The sequence below is a fragment of the Echiichthys vipera genome, assembly GCF_963691815.1.
Source record: "Echiichthys vipera genome assembly, chromosome: 8".
NCBI lineage: Eukaryota > Metazoa > Chordata > Actinopteri > Perciformes > Trachinidae > Echiichthys > Echiichthys vipera.
The window spans coordinates 7828259-7838504 of NC_139833.1; the positions used below are offsets into that span (position 1 = coordinate 7828259).

The following is a 10246-nucleotide window of genomic DNA, read 5'->3' on the forward strand; positions in this document are numbered from 1 at the left end:
CAGATATACAGGAAGGGTGTACAGATAACACAAACACCATCTCTGCTGAAGTAAATGTACGACACAGATCCTTATTGCAGTTAAAATATCAATACAAACATAGAGAAATGTCATTCATTAAAATAAAACAAAAAAATAATAAAACATGATGGAGAATGGCCGGAGAATCGGAGCAGCGCGGGGGGGGGGGGGGGGGGGTGTTGCAGTCGCTCTACCGCACCGTCGTGATGAAAAGAGAGCTGAGCCGGAAGGCAAAGCTCTCTATCTACCGGTCAATCTTTGTTCCTACCCTCACCTATGGTCATGAAAGCTGGGTCATGACCGAAAGAACGAGGTCGCGGGTACAAGCGGCCGAAATGAGTTTTCTCAGGATGGGGGCTGGAGTCTCCCTTAGCGAGAGGGGGAGAAGTTCAGCCATCCATGAGGAAATCGGAGTAGAGCTGCTGCTCCTTTGCGTTGAAAGGAGCCAGTTGAGGTGGTTCGGGCATCTAGTAAGGATGCCCCCTGGGCGCCTTCCAGGCACGTCCAGCTGGGAGGAGGCCTCGGGGAAGACCCAGGACCAGGTGGAGAGATTATATCTCCACACTGGCCTGGGAACGCCTCGGGATCCCCCAGTTAGAGCTGGTTAATGTGGCCCGGGAAAGGGAAGTTTGGGGTCCCCTGCTAAAGCTGCTGCCCCCGCGACCCGACCCCGGATAAGCAGTTGAAGATGAAATGAGATGAGATACAAAAATGTATAGAAATGCAGATCCTGAAGTTTAGACAGTTGTAGCGACTCTGACAGGCGGTGGAGGGACAAATGCAGGGAGAGCCACCGATCTATCAGAGGGAGTCTGAAAGGAAACAAGCCAGTTAAAGTACTTTAAATCATAAACTTAGACGTGTTTCATGAGAAAGATTACCTTCTGTAATCTGTTGTAATCAGGGGGAGACTTCAGGCCTCCTGACAGCAGGTTATGAGGAAGTGTTTCTGTCTGGATTGTTATTGCCTGGGAGTGACAAAAAAGAAGCTAAAACAACCGGCCACATAAACAGATACAGGGTTAATGTGAAACATGTTAATGTATTAATACACGCAGTATCTGATGCTTGATAGGAAGAGTATGGATTATAATTTATATTCCACAAGCTCCTCAACTGTCATCTAATGTGCTGCTATTTATTATGTGAAGTGATTCTAACCTTCTCGACTGCTCTGGACACTGGATATCTTGGACCTACGAAACACAGAAAAAAAGTCACAAATATTTAATGTTGAGTATGAGTAAAACATGTCACTGTGTTTAAAGACTGGATTGAGTTTTTGTCGTGCTGAGCAAGCACCTACCTGTACTTTTTTTCTTGTACCAGGAGACGCAGAAGTAGATGGCGCCGCCCAGCAGGACGAGGAAGAGAAGGCTGCAGGGGATTCCAGCTGCTATGCCAGCGATGGCAGGTCCACTCAGCCCTTCACCTAGCAACACATTAGTATATTAGCAGTGAATGGTTTTTGCTGCTGCCCACGTCCACAGCAGTACATCGCTTAACTTCTGTGTCAGCCAAACCCCACTTCAAAATGTTCAAACTATCCCTTTAACACACACACTAACAATTTGGGGGTTTTCTCAGGAGGGTGGCTGGAGTCTCCTTTAGAGTCAGGGTGAGAAGTTCAGCCATCCGTGAGGAACTCGGAGTAGAGCTGCTGCTCCTTTGCGTTGAAAGGAGCCAGTTGAGGTGGTTCAGGATCATCTAGTAAGGATGCCCCCTGGGCGCCTCCCTAGGGAGGTGTTCTAGGCACGTCCAGCTGGGAGGAGGCCTCGGGAAGACCCAGGACCAGGTGGAGAGATTATGTCTCCACACTGGCCTGGGAACGCCTCAGGATCCCCCAGTTAGAGTTGGTTAATGTGGCCCGGGAAAGGGAAGTTTGAGGTCCCCTGCTAAAGCTGCTGCCCCCGAGACCCGACCCCGGATAAGCGGTTGAAGATGAGATGAGATTAAGAATTTTCCATACCTGGACCACTTCTGTGGACCTCAGATGGCTCTCCTTCTGTCATACGAGCTTTGGGGATGATCCGAAACCTGCGAGTCAAGCTGGGATCGAGGATGAAGATGTCTGCACTCCTGACCGAGCCAGGCTTCTGCTGGATGGTGTGAAATGTGTTTGAGCTGCCTCTAGCTCGGGTACCATTCTGACCTTTGCTCAGGAGGTCTGGTCCTTTCATTTGGATGTCAAATCCTTTGTAAAAGCACATGGAATTAGCATCAAAGTTGATGAATCACTAAACTATATAGTGGTGACACATCTGTTAGGGGAATTCAGTAGGGAAATATTGCCATTATATCACTAACATATAAACTGAAAGAGAAGGAGACATGAGGAAAAGTGACATTTGCTTTCTGCATTATTTTTGTGCTTGAAATATTTTTTTTTCCCAGACACAGAGCTGCTCAGCTAGAGGCTTCACACATTACGCACTATTTACACCCCTATCTGCGACGTTGGGTTTCTGTTTTCAACACTGCAGAGTTGTGCTGAGATCCACAAATTCAAAACAAGAAGGTTGGGTTTGTGTGTGAAGTTTAAATATATTCCTGTGGGAAATAAATCCGCACAGTCGCCAGAGCTGCCTTCCTAGTATTAAATACTGCTTTACCTGTAACAACAGAGGTAGGCGGGACCTCCCAGGTCAATGTGATGATGGTTCTGTTGTGATTAGAGAACAAGCCGGAATCTGAGATCGACGGTCCTGGAAAGAGAGGGATTGTTGGCAAAGAGAGATCATGAGAGGGCAGGAGAGGAGGGGTGAGGGTAGAGCAAGACTGGAGAGCTTTGTTTAAAAGGGAAAGAGCAATCTCGGGTATTACTTAGCTCTCTGTCTGAGGGCCCATTGTTTCCTTTGACTCTGGTAATGCAAGTGCTCCAGATTAGAAACTGAAGGCAACAGACTCCTTACGGTATTTCAAAGTGACAAATACAATACTGTACTTCGCTGTACGCATCAATACGATGCTGTCAAAGTATGTTGTTACAATAAAAGTCCATGTTTTGTATGAGACGCAAAAATGTTAGTTAATATCAAAAGTATTCAGTATGAAGGGGGGCTGCAGCAAACAATTATTTTCATTATCTATTAATCAGCTGATTATTTCATCGATTACACAATTCAAAGTTTGGTGTACGGAATATCAGAAAGAAAAATATCTCAGTTTCCTAAGACCCAAGTTTACGTATTTAAATTGTTATTAAGTAATTATGTTTGACAGTGTAGAGCCCAAACATAACCCTTAAATTACTAGAACCACACAAAGAAAAGCAGGAAATCATCTCAATTGAGAAATTGTCTAAATAGCTGCCGATTCATTTTCTGTTGATCTACAAATTGACAATTTCCGCTCTTTTCTGTAGAAGGGCGCCTTTATAGTGTCATATAGAGCTGCAACGATTCATCGAGTAGTTGTCAATGATTAACTTACTCGCCAACTATTTTGATAATCAATTCATTGCTTTGAATCATTTTTTAAAGAAAAAAAACGTTAAAATTATCTGATTCCGGTGACAAGATATTTAAAAAGGAAGTCATGTTGGGCTTTGCGAAACAGCAATCATCATTTTTCACCACTTATGACATTTTTAGAGACCAAACAATTAATTGATGAGCTGATACACAGACCTGGATTAAAACAGGTTAAGTATTATATAAATCGATGATGGAGTTAACCATTAAAAGCATCCCAAGTGTCAAATTACTGATTTATTAACTTATAAGCAGCATGTTACTGTTTTAGCTGATTCAAGCTGGGCTCAATAATGTATGTAGTTTATATGCAGTTGAGTCGTTTATAAAAAAGTAGTCAATAAAAATGTGTCAAGTTTAAAACATAAACATGCTCAAGTGACATAAGAGTATCTCAAAAATGTATTTAACAACAGTACTGTATCTGAATACGTCCCATCATTGCTTAATGTTACAAACAGAGACCCAAGGACAGCCTCACTTTACCTCTTAACTGAATTTCCCTTCTCTGGCTGCCCAGAGGGTTGCGGCAGGTGCAAGTGTAGTTTTGGAGGAGAAAGTTGCTGACATTGTAATCCCGAATCTCAAGCTGAGTGGTGTCCCTGCTGATCTGGTATGTTGTCCCGTTGGTGATAGCATCGCTGCCTTTGGACCATGACACCACGGCCTCAGGCGAGGCCTCGCTGACGCAATGAATAGCGACCACTATTTTGCCGTCAGAGTCGACAGTGTTTCTCACAGCTGGCATGAAATTCACTGGACTACCTGTGGAAGACATGGTTCTTGTTTGGGGCTGGCTACTGAGGTCACTTCATGCGTGAACAAAGTTTTATCGTTGGCTTGGTAACTTACTTGCGGTAATATTGCACCTATTCTGTTTGACTGGGTGGTCTGCCGTGCATGTGACTGTTTCCCCGTCGAGGTTAAGTGAGGCGGGGAGGGTCAGGCTGAAGTCCCCCGCTCCACTGCTGGTGTCGCTTAGAGCTGGGAAAGAAAGAGTGGCCTCTGGGGTTCCCCCCGACCACGAACAGTGGTACTGCAGGTTGTCATTATTCACCGATTGCACGGAGCACATCGGATTGCCCGGCGGCCTCTCTGTCAACAGAAAAAAAAAATGATCAGACATTATTAAAGTGAAAAAAGCGTTCGTTCATGTTTTGGTCACTTGTTACTTAGGCAAATGAGTATTTACAGGATCTAAAGGGCAAAGCTGTCAGAATTTTTGCATTTCCTTTTATTCTGTATGTTTGTACAAAGTCTTTATATGGTAGGTGCAAAGATGGCTGGAATCAAAGCTAGTTCATTCATTCATTCATCTTCAACCGCTTGTCCCTGTCGGGGTCACGGGGGGCTGGAGCCGATCCGAGCTGACATTGGGTGTGAGGCGGGGTACACCCTGGACAGGACGCCAGTCTATCACAGGACACATAGAGACGAACAGAGACAACCATTCACACCTACGGGCAATTTAGAGTCATCAATTAACCTAACATGTGCATGTCTTTGGACTGTGGGAGGAAACCGGAGAACCCGGAGAAAACCCACGCAGACACGGGGAGAACATGCATACTCCACACAGAAGGGATTCAAACCAGGAACCCTCTAGCTGTGAGGTGACAGTGCTAACCACAACACCACCGTGCCGCCCTGGAATCAAAGCTCTTCTGATGATATTAAAACATCACCTTAAACTAGAAGGTTTTAGGTAACAATACATGCATTTTAAACTGAATTCAATCTTCCCTTGTGAAACCAAATGATGATATTCTTTCAGAAATGCTTTTCACATACCATAAACGTTCAAAAGGATGCTCTCTTGACGCTGTTTGCTAGTTTCCTCATTGAGCAGCTTGCACGTATAAAGCCCTCCTTGACTGGTGTGTACATTTGTTAGATTTAAGACTCCGTTGTGCGAATCAGAAAGGGCGTGACCACCAAAGACCCACTCAGCAGTCGGCTGTGGATATCCCTCAGCCTGGCAGGAGACGCTCAGAGAGTCTCCGGATAAATAGAAAGGCTGAGCCGGATTGGCCTCAAGTATGGGCTCGTCTGGTCCGTCTATAAACACAGAGAGTTAGAAGGAAATGCGGGAGATGCAATCAGAGTCAGATGCAGAGGACAATGATTAAGTTATTAGTCTTACACCGCACAGTGACGTTCATGTGAGTTGCCACACTGCTGAAGGGGTTGGTCAGTAACACCGTGTACTGTCCGGTATCGCTTCGGACTGGATTGAGGATCACAAGGCTCCTTTCGCCCAGCATGTAGTGCGAGTCTGATGTGATCTCTTTGCCATTGAAGAACCACGTCTGTTGCTCGACCACTCCTTTCTGCATGCTGTACCGCAGGACGAATCGGTCCGTACCCTCTGTGGCGAAATCGGGCTGTGCGCTCAGAACCACATTCAGGATGTTTTCTGTGGAATAAAAGGTGAAGGGATGGAGGAAGAGTTGGATGAAGCCACCACGTTGTTGCTGTATGTCTCATTCAGGTGGATAATTCAAAACAACCAATTGTGAAACTTTCTCGATGCCTGAAAGATTTAAACAATGCATTTTCTTTAAAACACAATACACAGTGCAGAGGCAACCCCCGAGGGATTCAGAGATTTTAGATAATGTATTCTCCTGTGCGAGTTAAGTAACTGATAAATTAAAATGACTTACGGGCGTAAGAACTTTTGGGTGTAATGAACTTAACGTGTAAGGTTTAGAATGTAAAGCGTCGTCCAATGACATAAATGTGTCTGTTACACAGTGCGGGCGCCATTTTTTTCGGCATCAGGGATATAGAAAAAAATATATACAATAGACATTTTGTACTGTTCTATCAGCTTCTTGGACAATACGGAAGAAGGACGTATCTCGATAAGTTGTGATAACTGCCCACTTATGTGAAATGATTGCGTTTTGCAATCCAGTTGATGTTGAACTGCGTGCTATTTAAAGTTTGATTATAATTCTCATCTCATCACATCTTCAACCGCTTATCTGGGGTCGGGTCGCGGGGGCGGCAGCTTTAGCAGGGGACCCCAAACTTCCCTTTCCCGGGCCACATTAACCAGCTCTAACTGGGGGATCCCGAGGCGTTCCCAGGCCAGTGTGGAGATATAATCTCTCCACCTAGTCCTGGGTCTTCCCCGAGGCCTCCTCCCAACCGGACGTGCCTGGAACACCTCCCTAGGGAGGCGCCCAGGGTTCATCCTTACTAGATGCCCGAACCACCTCAACTGGCTGATATTCCCCCAGCTAGCATTTTCTGATAAGTTTAAATTGTTGTGCTTGTTTTTTTCAAATTATAAACGTAATTATGTCTCACGAAATCTACATTTTTTCACAATATTTATTCAATTGAAAGATGGTAAATGATCATATTGAGGTGTCGTCCAGCATTAAATGTATGACTCTGTATTTCATGTCATTTTAATATATTTGATAATAAATACAGTCAAGAATTAAGGAACTTTCCTAAAATGACTCATCACTGCATGATCAGAGCCGTCCACGTTCATTTGAAGAGATTTAAGGAGCTGCTGTGAACACAGGCAGTGGCTTAGGGAACCACTTTCTACCAAATATGCCCAACCACTAACTTCATCCAGCCCAGAGACACAATTCACACAAACATTGTTCAAACTCACAACTCTAGTTGCTTTTTAAATCTACTGAAGATCCAAATGTTGCCAAATCCAGCTTAAGTTCGGCTCTGCTGTAATAATACATACAGCAATATGTGAAAGTGTCAAAGTTCAGGTTTATATATGTTTAAGCATCCATTAAATCAAAATAGTACTCACCGAATACTTCCAGCGTGAAAGCAGTCGAGGATTTTCCCAGTCCAGATTTAGTCACTTCAATGGTGTAGTTACTGGTATAGTCCAGTGACACATTAACAAAGGTGAGGGATCCACCCGGCTCGATCTTCAGCACCTTCTTTTTGTCTTCGGGTATATCTGGAGGAATTCCCGAGTTCATAGCCAATGTGACGACAGGTAAATCTCTCATGTACCAGATAACCGTCAGGTCAGAGGCACCACTGATGGACACAGCCAAAGTCACAGTGGTGCCAGCTAAAGCATTCACCACGGTCGGACCAGCAGGAGCAACCACCAGCACACAATCTGCACCTGTTGGAAAGGTAAGCAATCAGTTTGTCGAGTTTTAATATTCATCTCCTAGTTAATATCCTATGTCTTTTGTGAGGGGCTCTCCCTATGGCAATTTTTCAAATCCCTATGGTCTAAAACAGCCCAAAAACACTAGTGAACATGGGCGACTGTGGCTCAGTGACAGAGTGGGTCGTCCTCCACTCGAGAGATCGGCGGTTCGATCCACATGTCGAAGAGTCCTTGGGCAAGACACTGAACCCCAAATTGCTCCTCGTGCTGCGCATGGGTGTGTGAATGGGGTGTGAATGGTTAGATTAGATGGTATGTAGATGTCCACTGCCATCAGTGTGAATGTCTGTGTGAATGGGTGAATGTGACAAACACTGTGATCCTTGAGGAGTCGTAGTAGCCTTGAAAGGCGCTATATAAGTACAAGTCCATTTACCATTTACCATGACCAATTCTCTCCAAACCCAAAGCCAGGAGTGATCAAACTTGTGATCAGGTATAAATGTGGAGCTGCTCCATAGACAGGAATAGGTAAAGACAATAGATGACACTGAGCACTGACGATGTTCCGAGTATATATATAATAAGCACTTTGTGTTTCAGAACTGAGAACACTACAATATGCACCTGTTGGAAAGGTAAGCAATCAGTTTTTGTAGAGTATTAATATTTGGGTAGAAAAGAAATGGCAATTTCTTTGGAGAAGCTGCTGACTGAGATTTACGTCTGTGGTTTCTTTCTTTGAGAGAGAGAAGCTCATGAGAAGCTCATGTCCACAGATGTTCATTGAACTTTTACCTAAATTATTAATTTAGGTGGTGCTCCCCCAAAATATATAGAACTACTGAGGTTTATAATTTGAATTATAAACAAAAATGAACAATAATTGCAACAGGAACACAATTTAAAAACCCATTTCCCTAAATGTTCTTCCCTAAATTACAGACTTTCGCTGATAAATTCTCCAGAAACAAACAAACAAAATAAAAAGCATTGTGTTTTCATCTTACCTTGGAAAGTAAAGCTCATTAAAAAGACCAGGAAAACTGCACTTAACCTCCAAAGTTCACCCGGACACGTCATATTGGCAGAGTATGTCACGGGTCCGATACCCTTGTCTTTTTTTTATTCTTCAATGATTTTTAAAGTTTAAAATCGCAGCTGATAAAAACGCAAACGAGGTAAAAACGTCCTTGGCCGAACCCCCTTGAGTGTCCTCGAGCGGGAGCTGTCAGCGGGGCGCGTGAGTGGCTCACCTGTGCCGAGTCAAAGCCAGGATTGTGCACGTGAGGCCACGCCCCTTCTCTAATTTCACGACAATGCCCGACTTTATGTCTTTGTGTTGAGTCTGTAAACTATTTTTTATCATATGCACAAGGTGTTTAAAACTTATTGCATGTTTTGTTTTAATAAAGTTAATATTGAATGTGTCTCATTTACATATAGTGATATAATCTTTAAATTGAAGTATCTATTATGCAATGTGGTCTCTTAGACTAGATCTTGTACCCCCCACAGGTAATTTGACAACCTGTAATGTGGGAAAGTAAACAAGTCCTTATGTATAGTATATATAGTATGTGACCCGCCTATGTTAGGCTTAAGTACACCCATACATCCTCTGTGTGTACATATAACATGTATTAAGTGTAAAAACCCTTCCTTTATGTATGTTGACCTAAAGGTTTTAATGTTAAATAAATAAGTATAATGTGTGTAGCCTAATATAACCATGACCTTGTGAAACAATCCAGTGTACAAATGTATTTTATCCTGCTTCTTTTCACAATAAGAGTTTAATTCCAGACGTGTTTATTTTTAAAATGTTCCTTTAAGTTTCCCTTCTTCACATCATCTTTTCCAGTACTTTCATAAACAAGACAAACTGGGATGAGGGTGTTTCTTTGGCGTCCATGAGCAGACGCCTTCGCAACACAAAAACTACTGGAATGAAATGAAAATTGTCTGAAATAAACTCTGCTACTGTGAAAAGAAGCAAGTGGAAATAACATTTCATTATGACTTTAATAAGTTTAAAAAACGTATTTGGTTATTTCACGATTTCATGGTTATATCAAATAGAATATTGGACTTTTGTTGGAATATTAAAAATTATATATATATATTTATATAAAAGAGGCATTAAAGGCATGAAAGCTGCTTGTCGCGCTTGTGTTCACCCCATTCATGTTAGACTAAATATTAGAAACACAGACCTCAGTATAACGCAAAATGCTTCAACAGCAGCCTCCAAAATATGAATCAACGCCTTTCAAAAAACTGAACGTTTTAACCTTCATAAAAGAAGGATTTAATACTCTGTGAACAGGGTGGCAACTAAGCGTTTGCCAAGTCTAACCCCTTCATCCACGACCTCTGATTCAACAGAACATGGTGCAGAAACTGGTTACGGGTCAAATGTAATGTAACATGTTATACGGTAAGAACGCGGCTTCAGAAATAATACTAGAAATCCAACCGGGTGAAACACTTGATCCAATAAACCTCCAGTCTCACCACCACCAACCCAACAAATATCCCCCTATTTTCCTCCACGTTCGTTACCAATTTCCAGGTGTTAACTATTTCAAGTCCAAACCAAAGGATGCGCCAAAAAGAACAGTCACAGGTGTAG

The 10246-nt window shown here is 43.1% G+C and overlaps 1 protein-coding gene across 1 annotated transcript; it reads right to left on the reverse strand.

Annotated features, from left to right (window-relative positions):
- Positions 1 to 636: 636 nt before the first annotated feature.
- vsig10l (V-set and immunoglobulin domain containing 10 like) lies at positions 637 to 8057 on the reverse strand (the record flags this gene model as incomplete). The annotated part of the gene is made up of 12 exons (XM_083917778.1): positions 637 to 833; positions 903 to 989; positions 1183 to 1217; positions 1328 to 1453; positions 1991 to 2215; positions 2634 to 2726; positions 3981 to 4259; positions 4347 to 4589; positions 5286 to 5552; positions 5638 to 5910; positions 7291 to 7620; positions 8048 to 8057. The coding sequence occupies 12 exons, from the start codon at positions 8055 to 8057 to the stop codon at positions 759 to 761; spliced, it is 2043 nt and encodes a 680-aa protein (XP_083773904.1). The 3' UTR covers positions 637 to 758.
- Between the last annotated feature and the right edge of the window lie 2189 nt (positions 8058 to 10246).